Consider the following 21,977-nt stretch of genomic DNA (forward strand, 5'->3'; position numbering starts at 1 on the left):
TGCACCGGGCGAACCTGGGCAAATGCCCCCCTGGTCACAGCTGACAAATGGTGTTCAAAAGTCAGCTGTGGGTCCAGGAGGACTCCCAAGTTGCGGACCCTGTCTGAGGGGCGTAGTATTTGACCCCCCAGCCTGAGAGATGGAACACTTGGCCAATTTTCTGTTATGGCCCCACATTTTTTTGGAATTCATTTTCTGTTCAACGGCTTGCGCCCTCCCCTATTTAAGGCTTGTATAATTCACTTCAAAAATAATTTTCAGAGTGCCGAGTTTGTATTGGGTCTGGTACTTTAGGTAGGGAACCTGTGGGTGACTTTGAGAATCGTTCTTTTTTCCCAGCCCTAGACTGGGAAACTGATAAAATTAAAACCATAAATCAATAATTATACCAACCAGCACTGGGTCAGTTGGGGCTCCAACAAATTTCATCCTGTAGTTTGGTTGATGTGGAATGGTAATAATGAGGATATTGAAGGAGGCTGCCTTGAGGTGGATTTTTTGGGGGGTAATTCCTCTAAAAGGCAAGCCACGAAAGCCTTTTTAAAAGATACTCTAAGTTGCCTACAGCCAAGAAAATAACTCATCTGGGGAGGCACAAGAGTTGCTTTCCTTTCTATACCTGAGAGCCTGTTTACTACCTGGAGTACTGCATGTACCGGCATGTCAGCAAGCTTAATGGCTAAATTAGCTTGTCTCTTTGGACTGAACGATAAGCCAAAGCTACTTTCGCTTAGGCTGAAAACGCGGCTCTGCTTGTGCGCGCAGAGAAAGTTACGCAAAGGCAACTCAGGGCTGTAAACACCTTAATTAAAAGACCGAGAGATCCTCCTGTCCTTAACTTTCCGGGAAGTTCCTCGGAGAGCCCGGGAAAGACTGAGCCAGCTTGCCAACCACATGCCTTAGCCCTTGGCTTTGCAAAGACACACACACAGACACACAAAAGGAAGCCGAGAGACAGCTTGCCCGCAAAACCCAACCGCAATGCACGAAGGACTCCATACATACATGCATAAAAGGCTGCAAGCCTTTGCACCCCCACAAAAGGGGACGTTCCCAACCCTTGCGTCGTTACTTTTCAAAGGCTCGCTTGCTAAGTAGGTGGGTGGGTGGGGGGAGACCCTAGATTGCAACCATCTGAACAGACAGGAGGAAGAGGAGAGAAAGCAGCTGGTCCCCCCCCCCCTTTGAAGAGTTCGCCGCAAACCACATTCCGGAGCTCGTATCAGATCAAATCTTGTATTCAGAGCCCCTTGGCCGAAAAGCGGCAGCCCCTTTCCGCGGTCGGAAGAGAAGGCAGCCCAGCCCAGTCCCCTCCTCTCCCCCCCCCACCCACCCCCCGGCGGATTTCCTCTAAGGAAGCCTAGGGGAGCTCCGTGCAGCCTGCGGGGGCTGCTTTGGGGGGGTCGCCGGCGTAGCTCTCTCGTCTAGAGGCCATCCTCGCTTTGCAACTTGCTGTAATGTTCTCAGCCCCCGGGGACGTTGGCAAAGATAGCAAATAGCGATAGCAATAGCAGTTAGACTTATCTACCGCTTCATGGGGCTTTCAGCCCTCTCTAAGCGGTTTACGGAGTCAGCATCTCGCCCCCAACAACAATCCGGGTCCTCAAAGAGCTTTTGCGAAGCTCGCGTGGCGAAAGGGCTCTGCCACGCGCGTGTGGTGGGCACGGAAAGCTTCTCCTCGGCATGGATGGACTGAATGGGGTTTCTTTAGCCGCGGTAACCGCCTTCCACCTCTTTCCGGCATCTGCCCTGAATTTACTCCCTCCTCCCGTCCCCAAAACGAGAGGAAGCCCCCCTCCCCAAACTCCTCCCCCGCCTTTCTTCCCTTGCCTCCCCGTCCCCTCCCTTCTGCCTTTCTTTCTTCTCTCTCTCTCTCTCTTTCTCTCTCCCTCCTCCTCCTCCTCTCTTGGTTGCCCAATCGCTGGAGCCAGGAGCCCCCCCCCCATCAGCTGATCCTGCCTCGCTCCCGATTGGGAGAAGCCAATGAGCGAGCGGGGTGGGTGGAGGGGGGGATCGGCACCGGCCAGTAGTTAAAGGAGGCAGCCGGCAGCTGGACTCCTCTAGAGCAGAGCATGGGCGATCCTCTTTAGTGGTCCGACTCGCCAGTGATCTCTCCCCGCCTGCCTCCCACCGTCGCACCTTTTCCTCCACGGCGGCCAAGGTAAAGGGAGCAGCAGAGGCTGGAAGGGGTTGGGGAGGGGGCGAGGGGGCGAGGGAGGGAGGGAACCGGGGCTTAGAGTTGCATTTTCCCAGGGAACCGAGCGCATCATCTCATATGTCCCCTTCCCCGCCCCCCGGGGGGCTTCCCTGGGGGGTGGGGAGAGAATGGGGTTAAGGAAGAGGGAGAATAGGAAGTTTTCTTCCCGAAGTCGCTCTCAATTTTTCCTCTAGGGGGTTGCGGACGAGAACCACCCTGCTCCGTTATAGAGATGCAGTTTTAGAGGGTTGCAGAAAATAGGCTCGCTGTCTCTCCTCTAAACAAAAGCAGTGGGGTCGTTAAGCGGGAGCCTTAAGGCGCTCCTGGCTGCTGTTGGGGAGGGGGCGTTCTGGAATCTCCGGGGAGGAAAAGGGGTCTTTGTTCGGACGTTCGGAACCGCGCCTGCCCTTCTGCTTCACTGGAGGCTTTATTGGAAGGGCCGGCTTGCGATCAACTCCGGTGGCTTAAGAGGGAGATCCCTGCCACTCGGGTTTCTGGATGGAGGGAGTGGGAAAACCCCGCGGAGGCCTATGAGGAGGGGTCCCCCGGTTTCCCGCAGGCCCTTTGAGCCCCCGGAGCGGATCTTGCTTTTGAATCCCTCGCCCTGGCTTTTTGTTAAATGGGGAGGCAAGAGAGGGTCGCCCAGGGACGGCCATGGACTTGAAACGGTTCCAGCTCTGTCCTTTTTTCTTCTCCTCTGCCTTCCTTAAAGGCTGGGTGGCTCCGGTTTGGTTCAAGGCAGCGGGGTGCCTGAAAGCAAAAACGCCGCTGCCCTGGGGAGGGGATAAAATGGTCTCCCTCCTAACGCATTGGAGAAGAGAAAGCGCAGGATGTAAAAGGAGAGTGAAAATGTGCTCCTCGCAAGGTTGGAGCCAGAGGTAGAAGAGGGAAGTGCTGGTTGAAAACACAAACGCAGGCAGCCTTTGGAGGGGGTTGGTTTTGATTAGGAATAGGAGCGGTTGTGTGTGTGTGTGTGAGAGAGAGAGAGAGAGAGAGAGAAAGAGAGAGAAAGAGAGAGAGAGCGAAAGAGAGAGAGCGAAAGAGAGTGAGAGAGAGAGAGAGAGAGAGAGAGAGAGAGAGAGAGCAAAAGAGAGAGAGAGTGAAAGAGAGAGAGAGAGAGAGAGAGAGATCTATGTATTAATGTAAAGAGAATCCTGGAGGACAAATTTTTGGGGAAAAACAACAATATATATGGATTTATTTACTTGCTTATTTAATATCCTGGGTCCTCATTGTAAAAGACAAAGCAGATTAAAACAAAATCAGATACAAACAAAATCCCAAAACAATTTTGTTCCTTTGCCAATGAGAAACAGTATTGAGTTTGTGTGTGTGTGTGTGTGTGTGTGTGCTTATTTGCAAAATACAACCAGGGTTTTGGTGTTGTGTGAACTTCCCCCAGGCAGGGCGGGTATAGGAGGAATGTTCCAAAGAGTGACTTGGCATTGGTTTTTTTTTTCTTTTTCTAAGGGTGGTTTTGGATTTCCCAATCTAGAGTTCAACCCTACAATTTCCCAAGGATCTCCCATCCAAGTACTAACTAGTTCAACTCTGGTTGTCGTCCCCCCGCCTCCCCCAGATCAACTGAAGTTGACTAGATGCTGCCATCTGCTGCCCCTGTATATATTGCAATTTTAAAATCACCTTTAGAGAAAATACAAGGGAAAGAAGTAGGATAATTCTAAGAATCCAGTTTAGTGACACAGATGGTTCATTCCGTCATCTAACATGCCTAGAATGTCTGTAACAGCCATGATTACCATGTGGCATGTAAGATAATTCCTTATAAAAGGAAGGCTAGCTCAAAATCCAGGTAATATCAGGTAATATTGTTGAATTGGATTGTAGGTTACCATGGTGTCGGATCAGTACTTGGAGCTACATATTTAGGAATCTTTTTCCCCCAGAATGGGGATTTGATACTATTTTCATTCCAATATTTCTGTTGGTATAAAAAGAAAGGCAAAAATTCTATGGAAGAAATTATCTAAGTCTTGACAGTTATGTTTTTATTAGTCAATGGAATTGTCAATAAAATTCAGTATTTTGATAGGAACATACTTAACACTCTAGCAAACAATTAACATAAACGTAAAATAATTCAAAATCATATACATAGTTAGTCATAAGGGGTCCTCCGGGATTGGGCGGCCTATAAATCGATTTAATAAATAAATAATAATTGGCTAGCTTCTAAATAGCTGTAGGGCTCTTCATTAATTTTTTTTACTTATAAGCAAGTCAAGGAAAGGCAAGGAATTTAGTAGAAATGGAAAAAAAAAATGTAAGTCCCAATTTAGTTTTGCCATCTAAAATCCTGGCAGGATTGCTATATAATAACTAATGCACTTGTAGAAATCCAGCATTTTACTTTTAGAAAATTAATAGAATTTGAATTTCACAATTGATATTTTAGTTACCAGAAACGTGTAAATTGTACATCTTTTCAATCTCACAGTAGTATTGTTTAATGGGAGATGAGTGGGTGTTTGCATTCTCCATAAAAACATTCCATGATTTTTAACAAGAGTAGGATACCCTCTCTTTCCCTTCCCCTCTCCCCCTTTTCCCTCTGCTCTCCCTTACCTCGCCTTCCATCCCCCCTCCCCGTATCCTAAACTTCTTAGCAATACTCCTTGACTACCAACTACTAGTTCATTGCCTTTTAATTATACAATATTATTCAACTCCACACAAGGAAAAGCTTAAGCTTAGACTTGGAATGGTAAAGATCTCAGAATGATTTTTAAAAATCCCATTCTTTTGTGTTACCACCCAGTATATATTGTATTACGATGTGACATTTGCAGTGACTTAAAATTCAGAACATGAAAGAGTTTCATTGTGAGCAAGAACCGTTTTGCAAACCGGTGCTTCATACATTACAGTTAGTCTCCACACCATGAAACAGATACCTCTCATGTTGCCGGTATGGGAGTAATTCATTCTTGCATGGGATTGTCTGGCAGGAAAATGCATAAACGATAGTACCAATCCACTACAAGAATGTGCAAAATGTAATTTTATTTTAACACTTGACAGCTGGATTTTAACATTGACAATTATATTAGGTCATTTAAAATAGGATCTAAGAGGAGTTTTGAGGTGATCCTTATTTAGGGTTTTGATGAGGTTCAAGATTTCTACATTCTAAATTCTTCTCAACTGATGTCTTCCAAATCTTTTAGACTAGTTTTAGATTCTAGGTATTATAGCCAGTTGCTTAGAATTCTTTGAGTATATTGCTTATTTTTGCTAGGGTTCTGGACCATTTCAATAATTGACTTACTTTGAGCAGCTTAGAACCTTGCAATGTTTAAACAGGATTCAAACAAAAAAATGAAATAGCTAAAGAGCCAACAATAATGTTGAAGGAACTGGTTCAGGAAAGGTAGACAGATTATTACACATGTACCTTGACAGGTTTTACAATGAGAGATTATTTCTATCCTATTTGAGATGCAAATGTGCTCCCAACAAATTTGAAAAATTCATGATTGAGATTTTTTTAAAATGGATTGTTTCCATTAATTTATAATAGTATGCCATGGCCTGACATAAAAGATGGGATTTCTGCTATCATGGGAGAAGACACATTTTAATCTCTTAGGAATTTGGGTGTATACCATAAGTTTAACATTCTAAGGTTTGCCCACCATTTCAACCAATAGAAATCAGGTTGGTTCTACACAAATAACTCTTAATGTAAAAAACTTTGTCGTCTTTTGGAACGCTTTTCAGTTGAAACCCATATAAATCTCGATGGAGAACTTTGCAATTTAGGAAGTCCTATGTATTACTTTTATAATATAAATAATGTGGAAGGGTTTTTGTCTTTCGTGGTTTTCCTATATTGCTTGTATGGATTTTACAATTTTCTGATAGTACTTTGGGAATTTTCAGTGTTATTTCTATGTATACTTCCTCATCTCCACCCTCAAACAAGCCTATAGAGCCGAGGTGGCGCAGTGGTTAGAGTGCAGTACTGCAGGCCACTTCAGCTGACTGTTATCTGCAGTTCGGCGGTTCAGATCTCACCGGCTCAAGGTTGACTCAGCCTTCCATCCTTCCGAGGTGGGTGAAATGAGGACCCAGACTGTGGGGGCGATATGCTGACTCTGTAAACCGCTTAGAGAGGGCTGAAAGCCCTATGAAGTGGTATATAAGTCTAACTGCTATTGCTATTGCTATTGGGTTCTTGTGTTGCTTGTAGTAAAGCTTATTGTTGAGAAGAAAAGCTACAAAACCAAACAAATCTTATGTTGAGAGTAATCCTATTAAAAAAGTAAATTTATCAAACTTAGAAACTGCTACAGAAGCCTGATGAAATCATGAATCTAGAGATAAGGACAATTAGAATAACATCAATGTTTAGTTGGAATCCATTTTTGCCATGGCGCATACTGCACATAAATAGGGGCATTACCGAGCCGAGGTGGCGCAGTGGTTAGGGTGCAGTACTGTAGGCCACTTCAGCTGACTGTTATCTGCAGTTCAGCGGTTCTAATCTCACCGGCTCAAGGTTGACTCAGCCTTCCATCCTTCCGAGGTGGGTAAAATGAGGACCCAGATTGTGGGGGCGATAGGCTGACTCTGTAAACCGCTTAGAGAGGGCTGAAAGCCCTATGAAGGGGTATATATAAGTCTAACTGCTATTGCTATTGCTACCTTATTTCCCTCTTTTTTATGATCAGAGTTCTAAATTTCTGAGAATTGAAGCAGTCTTGGCAATAGATTCATTTTCAGAACAAGGACTGTATTGTTTGTGATTATTCTTTTTCAGAGATTACATTTCTTTTAGAGTTTAGAATTAAGAATTAAGTTATTTCTAAACACCCCATTACAATGCATAAACGTTACTGGATAATAACCGTACAGTAATATTTCCCAGCCAGTAGCTTCCTGTTACGTTGGAACAACTGCCTTAATCCTATAGTCAAATTGACTGAGGATTATGCAGATCGTAGTCCTGAGGCACATTGAGGGCATCAGATAAGAAACAGCTCTTCCAAAGCAAGATATAGTGGCTTATTCAGTGCCTGATTTTAACTTTATCAAACTTAGAAGCTGCTACAGAAGCCTGATGAAATCATGAATGTAGAGATAGTTTGCAATCCTCCACGATCTTCAGTAGAAGTATGATGACTTGCGGCAGATGTACATTTTGTACATGGATTGTAATCAGCTGCGGAAAGTTCGTCATACACTAAGCCAGCTCATAGGTTGGCACTCTGGGAATGTCCCCACTTGGTTTTTTGGCAAGAATCCCTTTGGAAATTTTCACCCTTTTCCTCTCCCTCCAGGTCCTCATCTTGCAGAACTTCAGGAACCACTGCCACCATGGCCACCTCTGCCAGTTCCCACTTGAGCAAAACTATAAAACAAATGTACATGAAACTGCCACAAGGTGACAAGGTGCAAGCTATGTACATATGGATCGATGGGACGGGTGAATTCTTGCGCTGTAAAACCCGGACCTTGGAGCAGGAGCCCAAGAACGTTGAAGGTAAGCAGATTTGGAGTGAGCTTTCCTAGGACATTCATCAAGGAGAGAACCAGCTTAGAACTAAGGACAAATAAGTCAGGGTAAAAAGCCAAAAGAAGAACAGCTTCTACTGCCTTAGACTTAGGCTAGAGTCTTAGAGATGACGCTACAACGTGGCACGACAAAACCGTGAAGCCCTTATCCGCGGAGACATAAGCGCGTCGCTAAAGCCGCGACGTCATCATCGCACGTCATCACCGCCGCGATAACAGCGCGGCAACAGAAGGGCACTTTAAAACGGCGCCGTGGCAGAAAGCCGATTTCAATTAAGGTAAGGGTTAGGATTAGATTTAGGGGGTTGTTTTAGGGTTAGATTTAGGGTTAGGTTTAGGGTTAGGTTTAGGGTTAGGTTTAGGGTTAGGGTTAGGGTTAGGTTCAGGGTTAGGTTCAGGGTTAGGGTTAGGTTTAGGGTTAGGTTTAGGGTTAGGGTTAGGTTTAGGGTACTGAGTGCTTGGGAATGCGCGGATTTGCCCTCCGCGATTATGTCATCGCGGTAGGCTCGCGTTTTTCCTTAGCGCTTCGAACGGCGCGAATTAGTCTTCGCGCTTATGTCTCCGCGGATAAGGGCTTCGCGGATTTGTGGTGGAACCACACTACAACCCATAATAAATTCCCCAGGGGAATTTATTTTTGAGTAGATGTACATTAAACAGTTAAGTGAAAGAAATATGGCAGAGTTAAACAAACACTGGAATTAATTGTCTGCCACAGTCCAGTTTCCTTTCTAGCTAGACATCTGGTTGAGTTTCAAATTGTTGAAAAAAAAATGTTTGTATGAACTGAAAAGCACTGGTTAATAGTTTTCTTTTGGGAAATCATGTCTACAACTGTGGTTTTGAGTTCTCAGATAAACTTACATTTTCTCCCCTGTGGCTCTCTACATCTGGAATCCCATTCAGAATATATATATATATATTTGGTACCCTAACACCTCTTTCCAATCTCAGTTTTCTATGAATAGAATTGAATTATTCGGTACATTATACTGTATTTGTAACTTTCATTTCCCCCTGAGCTTCCCGTTTCACTGCATCCCTGTTGACATGGGAAATATAGCATTCAACCTGCTGCCCATTGTAATAAAGAATACCCTTAATAGTTTTCCACAAATAAATACTTTCTCCATAAAATAAGATTCAAACCAAGTTGCTAAGTTATCCAGTGTTTTTCAGCATTTTATTAAAACTACATTTTCTCACAACTGCATAGATGGACATTCGGCCAAAAGGGGTAAAATTGATGAAATTTTGAGAAACCAGGAGGCGGGAGTGTGCATCTGTTAATCATTGGCAGAGGGGTTTCTTAAACCACCTTCATAATACCTATTATTTCTTCTGGTTTTGATCCCATAACTAATTTTTTTTCCAAAAATAAAAATTTGCCTAGCTCAGGAAAGGCATACAACGATTTGCTTGTATATATGTGCTTATCCATTCCAACCAATCTTTACCTTACAAATAGAACTGCGTTGCATTGTGTTCTAAATATGCAAGAAAGTAATAATAAACAGAAAAAAACAGTTTAATTTCTAAAAGAAATCGGGTTATATTTTGTTGATGAAGACCACATATAGGATGAAAGGCTTTATGCTTCGATGAAATGCATTTCATAATTCCAGACGATAGAAATGAATATATAAATAAAAAAATAATATGTAAGGTTGCTAAATGGAATAAATGATGGAACAGGCTTAGTTCTTCCATTTTTTAAAAATCTGTATGACCATTATGTTGTGCGAAGTACCCGTGGTTTCGCCCATGAGGCCAATGTTGAGAAAAGACACGGACACGAGCTTTCTCGGGATGGGACGACCCAGAATGGAGTCTGGTAGTCCCTTTTATTGAGATAGGACAAAGGCAGGAGGAGCAATCAGCATGTGATTAAAGACAGCCTGTAAAACTACAATTGCTAATCTACTGCTCAGGGAAGTTCTGATTTTTGAATTATGGATGCCTTCTTCAAATCCATATTTGTGTCTGTCCTCTAATTTCTGTGAAACAAGGTTGACACTTAGAATAGGTTTTTCCACCTTGGCTAAAACATCTTTGCTACCATATTTGTGAAGCATGTCTGGAGAACATCATTGCACCTGGAGAAGGCTAAACTAGAGAACTGCAGCCAAGATGTATTACTTCACTCAAACCTCACCTTTTTTCCAAGCTATCAATCTGTCAGGCTTGAATGGTGGAACCACCTCCTGGCAGGATTCCATCTTTTGTGCTGCTCTTGAAATAAAGAATTCCTTGGCCCTTAGATGGTTCCTTGAATTACAGATGGCAAGCACTTGGCTTTTGCCTTCATGCCTCTCTCATTTTCAACACGATTAATCTCTGCCCACTTCGTGCCCTTTTTTGAAGCCCTCGGGCCCTAGAGAGGAGTGTTTCTCAACCTCGGCAAGTTTACGATGTGTGGACTTCCAACCCCCCCACAACTCTAAAAGTTGAAGATCACACATCTCAAACTCGCCACAGTCGAGAAGTTTCAAGTTTAATTTTATTTATAGGCCGCCCAATCCCGGAGGACTCTGGGCGGCTTACAGAGAGGGGGAAAAAAAAGCAATAAAAGAAAATAAAAATAAAATAGACAAGTTAAAAACAACACAGATACAATCATTTCAGTCGGGGCTGGACCTCAACAATGAGGTCAACAGCCCCAGGCCTGCCGGAATAGCCAGGTCTTGACAGCTTTTCTGAAGGCCATGAGAGTGGGTGAGGTCCGGATTTCTGGGGGTAGTTCGTTCCAAAGGGTCGGAGCAGCCACAGAGAAGGCTCTCCTCCGGGGAGCCGCCAGCCGACATTGTCTGGCTAACGGCATCTGAAGGAGGCCCACCCTGTGGGATCTCACCGGCCATTGGGAGGAGTGTGGCAGTAGGCGGTCTCGCAGGTATGCTGGTCCTAAGCCATGCAGGGCTTTAAAGAAGAAGCATTACCTTAGCCCGACAAAATTTCTCTCCTTATCTTCTTGCCTGAAGAATAAGATGTCTGTCAGATGTCTGATAGATGATCATCTGAACAGATAACACGACTGGTAACTCGGGAGCAGCTATGTTTAGCTGCTTCCATCAGTAAGTCCCGCCCAGGAAGTTCGTCACGGTAATTTATTGACTGAAAAATAAACCTATTTGAGAATTTGAAACAAAAACACAGTGCTCCTCCTTCCCATTCCCCCAAAAATAACATTAATACATTACAGAACCAACCATTTGCTGTCCTTTCAATCACCTCTCCCTACTTCAGTCTGTTCATCTGAAACCTTAATTTCTAATGGGGAAGGGGTGTTATGTGATAGAGGATGGGGCTTTTTAGGCCACAGAGTCGTTCCAAACACCTTTGGAATGATTTAGGAAATGTACCTTTGGTAGCTCCCTGTTCTTGGCCCTGATTTATGTGCACAATACAGATGGACAAGAGAGTATACGCAAAAACCTGGTCTTTTTTGCTTGGCTTGGAATAAAACCGTGCGATCAAGAGCATGAGAGTTTCTTCCCTGGTTGCTATGGAGCTAGCCAGAGATGGTTACGAAACCTGCCCCAGTGTAGCTCATTAGGAGAATTTAGTTAAAGGCTTTGTTTTTGTTCCGAGGAAGTGGCTGACACAACTTGTTTAAATCATTTCACCACCTTCAGCACATGAAAAGGGATCAAACTGATTAACTAGATTTACCACTTTAATGCTGGTTGCCGTGTGCTTATGTATTCATTAGTTTTTCTCCTCTTGACAATTATCAGTATTGAATACCGTGGGCAAACCGAGGCATACATTTCCTAGGGCAATGGAAGTTCCCAAATGATTAATGCTATAACCCTTGAGTCTATTCAGAGTTAAAACAAAAATTACTCTATTTCCGTGTTTTGGGGTTTTCTTCCCCTCTGTAATTTTATAATATATACTTGTTGACAAAAACTAAGGGTACTTAGCAACGAGCCACAGGCAACAGCTGAGAACAGATGCTTCACTGCATATCGTTTGCAGTTGCCATCTATATACCCAGAGTGGTTTAAAGCAAATCTTTCTACAAAACCTTTAGGTCTGTAAAATTAGAAATAAAATTATAATCCTGGAGAACGCTCCCTGTTCCTGTCCAGTACTAGGCAATTAAAGTGAAATATTTGCACTAAGCTGGCATAGGGAAAGCAATAGTAATTGTAGCACTTAGACTTCTATACTGCTCTGAAGTCTGAGTCAACCTTGAGCCAGTCAAGATCAAACTCCTGGCAGTGGGCATAGTTAGCTTGCAATACTGCATTCTAACCACTGTGTCACCATGGATCCTCTGCGTTGGAGCATCCTAGATGCCTTTTTTGGTCTGTTTGTCAGTGAATGTCTGAAGCAGTGGTGGGTTTCAAATTTTTTTCGAACCTACTCTGTGGGTGTGGCCTCCTTTGTGGGAGTGGCTTGCCGGCCATGTGACCTGGTGGGAGTGGCTTGCTGGCCATGTTCTCTCTCTCTCTCTCTCTCTTTCCTTCCTTTTGTCTCTCTGTCCCTTTTTCCTTTTTTTCTTTCATCTCTCACTTTTTCTTTCTTTTTTTCATTTTTTTCTTTATTTATTTCTTCCTTTCTTTCTCTTTCTCTCTGTGTGAGTCTCTCTCTGTGTGTGTGTATCAGTGGTGGGTTTCAAAAAAATTTGGAACCTCTTCTGTAGGTGTGGCCTGCTTTCCGGGTCCACTGGTGGAACCTCTTCTAACCGGTTCGGTAGATTTGACTAACCGGTTCTACCGAACTGGTGCGAACCCACCTCTGATCTGAAGTGAGTTTTTAATTCAGCGGGGGCATATTAAAACTGATTTTACAATTGTTACAACTATAAAAGTAAAATGTGAGTCCCACCAGCAAATATTGACTACGTCTGCTCTTAAGATTATTAGTGACCACTAGTTATGGCAGCTTCCTAGTTTTTACCCTTTGGGACATGTAATAATGCAAATAATTAGTAGTACATCGGCTGACTTTAGCTGGCTAACTCCCATTAATGAGTACAATGGGAAGTATATTTTTATTGATGTAAATCATTGATCAATCCTTGTGTGAGTAACAACAGCAGCAAAAATTAAATAGCACAGGTTTGTAAGGTGTGTAGAAGTGGCTTAACCTCAATCTTATTTTTGTTTTCAGATCTACCAGAGTGGAATTTTGATGGCTCAAGCACTTTCCAGTCGGAAGGTTCAAACAGTGACATGTTTCTTGTGCCTTCAGCCATGTTTCGAGATCCTTTCCGCAAAGATCCAAACAAACTGGTTTTATGTGAAGTTTTAAAGTACAACCGAAAGCCTGCAGGTGTGTTCCAGTTTGGGCCTTTTAAAACTTCGATCCTGACCAGGAAAAGAATGCAGGAAACCCCCCCACTTCATTGAGATGAATAATGAAGCAGAGGTTTAACCCTTATATTCTGCACAAAAAAACCCACCCCTCTTTGCATGCCTTGCCTGGAGAAAGTGCGTTTAATGTTTTGAGAAAAAAGGACTGGAATTTAGATTATTAAAACTGATAGCCTCCAGTCACGAAAACTAAATGAAATCTCCAGTTCATACTTAAAGATATCTGGAGGAGGATCACTCTACAATTCATTCCAAACTGGGAAAGAATTTGCCCTTTTCTGACGAATGAGATTTTAGAGTTTTGTTTTGCCATAGTCCTTAACTCACAGGGTAACAAAGAACAAGTATTTTTTTTTTAATCTTTAATCTTTTTTTTTTTGGTTCAAAAGTTTTATTTCTTTTAAAACAAACATTTCATCATTCCTCAATCAGTAAGACATCGAAGTACAATTTTTTGTGTGTCAAAATAGTTCTAGTTTACCACCAAATTCTTGACTAGCCTAATATATACCCCTCCCTCCCTCCACCCTCCCCCCTCGACTTCCCAGAACCCGTACACGGTATGGATTTTTAACCAACACAGTCTCAAATCTATTGAGAAAAAAGAAATAAAGAAATTAATAACGTCTCTACATTGACCTTAGCTTCTTCTTGCTGAGCTAACTTTAAACAATTTAAATCATTCCTGATCTTAAGCATAGGCTAACTGGAATTTCTTGGTCCCGTATTTATTTTGTATATAGTCTATCCATTTTTTCCAGATTTTTGACATCACTTCGCCTCCTTTCACTGTCAACAATGGTAACTTTAAATAGGGACTCGCAGTTCCACTGAAGATAAGAATTGGGGGCCACTACCTGGCAGTATAATTTAAAAGAGCGATTTGTTGAAATATAGTAGATTGCAATGCATTTGTCAAGGTCATTTATATTTCAGTAGAGAAGTAATAATCTGTAGCATTATGGAACATCGTGTATGTAACAAGAGGCCTCTGCCTTGTGCTGTGATATTTCATTTGCATTTTGATCTTGGTTGTTCAGTCTTATTTTGGAAACAGCCAAGATCAGTGGTGGGTTTCAAAAATTGTTTGAACCTACTCTGTGGGTGTGGCCTCCTTTGTGGGAGTGGCTTGCCACCCATGTGACCGGATGGGAGTGGCTTGCCGCCCATGTGACCGGATATGAAGATGCCGATGACACTTGTCAGAACCACCTTAAATTACCTCACACACAGCACTGGCATGCATAAGAATACGATGCAAACTTGTTTTTTAAAAGGCATCTTTGGTTTGCGTTAAAACAACTTCAACACACGCAATGTTCTGATTGCACCACAAACGCAGTAGTCATCCTCACCTTTCACAGAGGCACCGAGTTTTATAAATAGGAGCATGATAGTGTAGAATAATCATATCCAAGGACCAGTGGTGGGTTTCAAAAAATTTTGGAACCTCTTCTGTAGGTGTGGCCTGCTTTCCGGGTCCACTGGTGGAACCTCTTCTAACCGGTTCGGTAGATTTGACAAACCGGTTCTACCGAATAGGTGCGAACTGGTAGGAACCCACCTCTGGTCAAGATACTAATGCATCATTCTAATAACGTTTATGCAAAATAAGAATAAAAAAACCCCTTGCTTTTTGCACCAGGCCATCGTGCCTGATAATGTCTAGCATGACATTTTGCTAACAACTTACCAGATCCTTAAAAAAAAAATGCCAACTCAGCCTGCAGTTGCCAGGAAAAAAAAGTTAGTGAATGCTTTTCATGTGAAGCCATTTCCAGCCACAAGACTGGCATTCTCTGAAATTTCAGCTGATTTCTTGTCAGCTGACAGGCATAGCTTCTACTCATGCATCTTTCATTTAACTGACTGAACAATGTTTTCCCTTTTAACTAATGAATCACAACCCTATAGGAAATGTAGGATTCGTTAGCCATTCTGTTAACCCTCCTGTTTTAAGAGCCACCCTGACAACGCTGTTGCTATTTATCTTGACATTGAGGTTGAATCAAGATTGCTTAGCTAAAATATTCAAGGGGACTCCCAAGGTTATCTAGCTCTCACTGCACTTGGTAATGTAAAAATAAGTACAGTGGGGTGTTTTATCTTACAAGGTGACCGGGGAAATTAATTAGAAAACACTTTAGGCAAATTGAGCTTTAGAGGTTGGCTTTGGCCATCTCTAAGCCATCAACCTAAATCCTTCTGTTCTGTTAAAAAAAACAAACCCTTGTTTAATCTTGAACCTTTGCTCAAGAACAACAAAGTACAAATAGACAAAGTTGCGGTTCGAATTCATCTCCGCCTCTCTTTTAAGGGAAGGATAAAATCTAGATGAATGACCAACATTGGCTTATTCCAAGAGCCGAGGTGGCGCAGTGGTTAAATGCAGCACTGCAGGCTACTTCAGCTGACTGCAATTCTGCAGTTCGGCTGTTCAAATCTCACCGGCTCAAGGTTGACTCAGCCTTCCATCCTTCCGAGGTGGGTAAAATGAGGACCCAGATTGTTGGGGGCGATATGCTGACTCTGTAAACCGCTTAGAGAGGGCTGAAAGCCCTATGAAGCGGTATATAAGTCTAACTGCTATTGCTATTGTTTCTTTTAGAAACAAATCTACGATCTACTTGTAGAAGGATTATGGACATGGTGTCCAACCAGATCCCTTGGTTTGGAATGGAGCAAGAATATACCCTCCTAGGAACAGATGGACATCCCTTCGGTTGGCCTTCCAATGGCTTTCCTGGACCACAAGGTAAGATTCTACCTGGAATTCATATGAAATCTTTAATGAATAACCACTGATTGCAGTCTGCCATTCAGACACCATCACCTTAGTGGACAGAGCTATTGCTTTTTATACATAAAGATTAGACCTTTGATATTAAATGAGAATTTAGGCAGCAGAAACCCATTGCCGAGGTAGATGGACCACTCACCTAATCAAGAGAAATTCCCAATTCACGAGAGAGTGTGGAAATGTTTAAAGGAAGAGAGTCATGCTTTCAACTGACTCTGCTAAGAGCCGAGGTGACGCAGTGGTTAGGGTGCAGTACTGCAGGCCACTTCAGCTGACTGTTATCTGCAGTTCAGCGGTTCTAATCTCACCGGCTCAAAGTTGACTCAGCCTTCCATCCTTCCGAGGTGGGTGAAATGAGGACCCGGATTGTTGGGGGCGATATGCTGACTCTGTAAACCCCTTAGAGAGGGCTGAAAGCCCTATGAAGCGGTATATAAGTCTAACTGCTATTGCTATTGCAACTGTGAAACTCCTGGGATTAATCTAATGGTGATCTCAGCCAATCAGAGATTGCATTTTGAACAGGATAATATTGGAATTAGCTTATTAGGGATATCCCTAAAGGTAAATTAACTTGATGATTGAATAAGAAAAGATAAGATAATTTAATTAAGCCTTTTACAGGTAGTCCTCAACTTGCAACCACAATTGAGCCCACAATTTCTGTTAAGTGAGACATTTGTTAAGTGAGCTTTGCGTCATTTTTCTTTCTTGCCACAGTTGTTAAGTGAATCATTGCAGTTACTATATTACTAAGATTGTTGTTAAGTGAATCTGGCTTCCCCATGGGCTTTGCTTGTCGGAAGGTCACAAAAGCTGATCACATAACTCCAACACATGTCATAAATGCCTGCCAGCAGCCAAGCCACTGAATTTAATCATTTGACCATGGGGATGCAGCCATGGTCATATGTGTCAAAATTGTCATTAGTCACTGTTGTAGCTTTGAATGGTAGCAATAGCAATAGCAATAGCAGATTTTTATATACCGCTTCATAGGGCTTTCAGCCCTCTCTAAGCGGTTTACAGAGTCAGCATATTGCCCCCAACAACAATCCGGGTCCTCATTTTACCCACCTCGGAAGGATGGAAGGCTGAGTCAACCCTGAGCCGGTGAGATTTGAACCGCTGAACTGCTGATCTAGCAGTCAGCTGAAGTGGCCTGCAGTACTGCACTCTACCCACTGCGCCACCACGGCTCTCTAGTGAATGGTCACTATAAACAAATGCTTATAATTTGACAACTGTCTATATAGGAGTGTCCTTTATGTCAGTGGTCTCCAACCTTGGCAACTTTAAGACTTGTGGACTTCAACTCCCAGAGTTCCTCAGCCAGCAAAGCAAAGCTGGCTGAGGAACTCTGGGAGTTGAAGTCCACAGGTCTTAAAGTTGCCAAGGTTGGAGACCACTGTAACATGGATTTGCTAAAGGTGATGACTAGAGGTATAATGTCAGCCTCTGCTTTGCTGCTGCTTCGGCTGCCATTGAAACAGGAAGGGGGGGGCATGGTATTTGGGAGGGGAATCATTGATGTGCTGGAGGAAATTTCTAAATGCTGAGCTGACCACCTTACTCTGCATGTGGAAGAAGGGAGTTTCCTGCCAAGGCCAACAGTCCAGCATTCCATCCTGGTGATGCCTTTCGAAAGTTATCTCACACCTGACATTTGGGGGAAATATGATTGGACTATGCACAGGGATACCAAGGGGAGGGGAATGAATTATACATTATAATCTTAAGCTTTCGTGCCTAATTAACCAGACTCAGCTTTGCTTTGCAACTGTTCATTTATCATTAGTAAAAGTACACTTGATTTCAACCCAAATGGAGTTGAGTGGTTTCTTTCCTGATTACTGAAGGAAGTCAAGCTGACAAATAGATTCTCCCACTGATTAATTTTTGCTTCTTGCGTTTCTCCAGGGCCCTACTACTGTGGAGTTGGAGCAGACAAAGCTTATGGCCGAGACGTTGTAGAAGCTCATTATCGGGCCTGCCTATATGCCGGTGTGAACATTGGAGGCACAAATGCAGAAGTTATGCCAGCCCAGGTATAAATCCCCGCTGTTAATGCTTAACCTTTCATCCCTGGGATTCTCTTTATGCATTTAGTATACTTGGAGAAGGGCGTGAATGATCGATTGATTTCATTCTGGTTCTCTTGTAGTGGGAGTTTCAGGTGGGGCCTTGCGAAGGTGTTGACATGGGGGATCACCTCTGGATTGCTCGATTCATCCTTCATCGAGTATGTGAAGACTTCGGTGTCATTGTATCTTTTGACCCCAAGCCTATTCCTGGCAACTGGAATGGAGCTGGATGCCATACTAACTTCAGCACTAAGGGCATGCGAGAGGAAGGAGGCCTCAAGTAAGTACTACTTATTTGTTGCAAAGATGCTCTAAGGGAAGGAGAGGTTTTAAGAGGCAGGGTGAGACACAATATTACTACTACGTTTTTGAGACAATCTAGTACAGAGGTGGGTTCCTACCAGTTCGCACCTATTCGGTAGAACTGGTTGGTCAAATCTACCGAACCGGTTAGAAGAGGTTCCACCAGTGGACCCGGAAAGCAGGCCACACCTACAGAAGAGGTTCCAAACATTTTTGGAAACCCACCACTGGTCCTTGGATATGATTATTCTACACTATCATGCTCATATTTATAAAACTCAGTGCCTCTGTGAAAGGTGAGGATGACTTGTTTGTGGTGCAATCAGAACATTGCGTGTGTTGAAGTTGTTTTAACGCAAACCAAAGATGCCTTTTAAAAAACGAGTTTACATCCTATTCTTATGCATGCCAGTGCTGTGTGTGAGGTAATTTAAGGTGGTTCTGACAAGTGTTGTCGGCATCTTCATATCCAGTCACATGGGCGGCAAGCCACTCCCATCCAGTCACATGGGAGGCAAGCCACCCCCACAAAGGAGGCCACGCCCACAGAGTACGTTCGAACAATTTTTGAAACCTACCACTGATCTAGTAGTACAATAATAGTATATCACATTAAGAAACATTATCAGATACATCTGCATTGAGCATGGGGGCAAAACCCTTGCAAATCAAAAACTAAAGGCAAACTAGAATATCTTATATTATTAAGGATATTTCTGTTAGTGTGAGTATATATTTTTTATATACAAGAGTGTTTAAAATTAGATTTGTCTCCATTGCAAAGGATGGCTTATTGTATTCTGCAAGTTGGAGGAAATACTCTTTAACAAATGCCTTTTTAATTTTAAGTATGGGCGAGAAAGGGAAATCGTTTTCACAATGTTTGTTTTTTGAACATCATTAAGAAGTTTTTTAAAATATTTGTGTCAAGCCTGAATTTTTTTTTGAGGTGTGATGGATGCATTATTTGGAGCCTAACATCTTGGAGGCTCGGGAGAATGCCTAGCTTTAAACAAGTATCGAGAGCGGAGCTATTTATGTATTAGATTTTATTTTCCTTTTTAATGTTTGGCATTTTTCTGAAATATCTGCCATAAAATATGAAATAGTCTTTGCTGTATCCCAGTGAAATTGAAACGTGGACAATCTTAGCCGTCATGGCAGTACTAGAATGCAGTACTGCAGGCTAATTCTGCTGACTGCCAGCAGTTCGATCTTGACTGGCTCAAGGTTGTGTCAGCCTTCCATCCTTCCGAGGTTGGTAAAATGAGGGCCCAGATTGGTGGCGGTGGTGGGGGGCAATATGCCGACTCTGTAAGCCTCTTTGACGGTGCTGTAAATGACTATGAAGCGATATATAAGGTTAAGCGCTATTGCTATTAGCAACATGAAGAGCTGAGCACCCCCGGTGGCCATTTTTGGTAATGCTCTTTTTTTCCCTTCCTTCACAGACAGATCGAAGATGCCATTGAGAAGCTGGGCAAGCGCCACCAGTACCACATCCGCGCCTACGATCCCAAAGGAGGTCTGGATAACGCCAGGCGCTTGACCGGTTTCCACGAAACGTCAAACATCCATGAGTTCTCTGCTGGAGTCGCCAACCGTGGGGCCAGCATTCGTATCCCGAGAAATGTGGGCCAGGTTAAAAAGGGCTACTTTGAGGATCGGCGGCCCTCCGCTAACTGCGACCCGTACGCGGTGACTGAAGCGCTAGTCCGCACCTGTCTGCTCAGTGAAACTGGCGATGAACCTTTTGAGTACAAGAACTAAGTGGGCTTCCTCCGTTGTGCTCCTGCTCTCCTCCTGCATTTCCTAGATATTAATTGTGAGGGCATGAAATTCCATGTTTGTGCTCCCTCTCCTAAAGCTGACCCTTTTATTTCTTTGTATGCGGAGGGGGGGAAGTGTAGTCTCTTTCACTGTTCTGTCATTTGAGGGGCACAGGAGAAGACAAGTGGGATTTTACCACTATTTCATGTAATTCATCTGTATGTCTTTGACAGGGTTTCATTAGCTTCCAGGAATAGACCGCAAACTTGAGACCTGGGTTGTGGAGTGGAGATAGAAAAAGCATATCTTTGGGGCCTAATTGTTCTCCCTCCTCCCCCCCCCCCCTGGATTTGCACTTCATGGGCTATGTTGAAATTAGCAAAAGTGCAATTGTGTGTCATTCATTCACTTTGGTGAAATGAAATGGATTTGGCATCTTACCACCACTCAAAGCGCTGGTACTCAGTACAGATCCACAAGGAAGTTCTCTCAAGGGCAGGAAAACATATAGTCATACTTTCCCCTCCTAAAGTATTTCTACATGCAGGCTTTTTTCCTGCCAGAATTAGAAATATTTTCATGTTCTTAGGTCTTAGGCTGCATTGTTCCCTCCTTGGGATTAGAAATGGTAGATTTTATTTTAAGAAGCTGCAGAACGCTTCGATCTGTCCTTGGAAGCTAACTGATTTTCTGTTTCTAACCCAAAAGTGAAATAGTCTTTTTATATATATTTAAATGTCTAAAAACACCCTTGAAAATCGTTGTCCTTTCTTTTAAGGTACACTAATTCAACCCTTTGTTGCAAGGGTCCGTTGATAAAATGGGAAGGCGGGGGAAAAAGTTTGTTGAGAAGAAAAGTTAGCTATGTGCTGTCGTATTCAACAAGCAGTTTGAAGGCTTGATGCACATAAGAGGCTGTCCGTTTACAGGCTTATAAATTAAAATAGGCATTAACTTTTAATTTAAACTAAAGCCGCTTGGCTATCTAGGCCGAGCTGCGTGCGGCTGGCTGCAGCAACAGAGATGAGCTTATGCTTCAAATGAAGAGTTGACTGGTCAACTTTAACCATATTTTTGACGAACAATTGGCAGGGAATGGAGGGCATTAAAATTTTCGGTACAGTTTGCATTAAAGCTAGGCTTTTCAAATGGAAGGCAAAAGAGCACAGGGTGGAAGGGGGAATGGATTTTTTTTTTTGGTTGAAAGATTTTCAATAACACATTTTTAGGAGTTTCTAAAGTTGTACAGTTTTACAGAGACCACTGCTATTCCAGTTAGGTACACCTTGGCACTCAAACAGACCTGCCAGGGAGATGTTAATACGCATAGTTGACTTCAGAGGAAATATGAGTGGCTCAGGATTTTGTACTTTGGGGTCTCAAATTGGCACCAATCAGTTTCCGCTGCATTTGGAACTTGAGAAGGGGGGCCGGGAGGGGATTTGTAATAAAATAATAAAATCCAATAGTGATTCTCTGCCTGTGTTTTTCATGATCGGTTTGCATGAATTTCGCAATAACCTGGCCGTGCCACTGCGAACTTGTGTGGCTCCAGTCAATCTTAACTTTTCAGACATCTGATACTTACGAAATATGCTCAATTGTAACCTCACCACTAGCCAGAATGTAGCTCCTCAAGCAATAGCAATAGTTAGACTTATATACCGCTTCATAGGGCTTTCAGCCCTCTCTAAGCAGTTTACAGAGTCGGCATATTGCTCCCAACAACAATCCGGGTCCTCATTTTACCCACCTCGGAAGGATGGAAGGCTGAGTCAACCTTGAGCTGGTGAGATTTGAACAGCCGAACTGCTGAACTGCAGTCATCTGAAGTAGCCCTGCAGTGCTGCATTTAACCACTGCGCCACCTCGGCTCAGTCAGCAGATGTTCCCCATTGAAAATGCAAAGTGTGATAGCAGTAATTATGGGATTGTTTGCAACAATAGCCACTGGCGTTCTGTTG

At 43.1% G+C, this 21,977-nt stretch overlaps 1 protein-coding gene across 1 annotated transcript; it reads left to right on the plus strand.

Annotated features, from left to right (window-relative positions):
* Positions 1-2,052: 2,052 nt before the first annotated feature.
* On the plus strand, positions 2,053-21,225 carry GLUL (glutamate-ammonia ligase). The gene is made up of 7 exons (XM_032226219.1): positions 2,053-2,161; positions 7,501-7,703; positions 12,854-13,015; positions 15,665-15,811; positions 17,777-17,904; positions 18,021-18,220; positions 19,695-21,225. Exons 2-7 carry the CDS (start codon positions 7,538-7,540, stop codon positions 20,011-20,013), a joined length of 1,122 nt encoding a protein of 373 aa, XP_032082110.1. The 5' UTR covers positions 2,053-2,161; positions 7,501-7,537; the 3' UTR covers positions 20,014-21,225.
* Positions 21,226-21,977: the final 752 nt, after the last annotated feature.

Source organism: Thamnophis elegans, chromosome 11, assembly GCF_009769535.1.
Source record: "Thamnophis elegans isolate rThaEle1 chromosome 11, rThaEle1.pri, whole genome shotgun sequence".
NCBI classification, from domain to species: Eukaryota; Metazoa; Chordata; class Lepidosauria; order Squamata; family Colubridae; genus Thamnophis; species Thamnophis elegans.

Excerpts from the sequence above, each read along its gene's own strand:
- GLUL (XM_032226219.1), top strand. The coding sequence starts at position 7,538 with ATGGCCACCTCTGCCAGTTCCCACTTGAGCAAAACTATAAAACAAATG. Across the intron at positions 15,812-17,776 it reads TGGCTTTCCTGGACCACAAG|GGCCCTACTACTGTGGAGTT; the intron begins GTAAGATTCTAC and ends GCGTTTCTCCAG. Across the intron at positions 17,905-18,020 it reads CAGAAGTTATGCCAGCCCAG|TGGGAGTTTCAGGTGGGGCC; the intron begins GTATAAATCCCC and ends GTTCTCTTGTAG.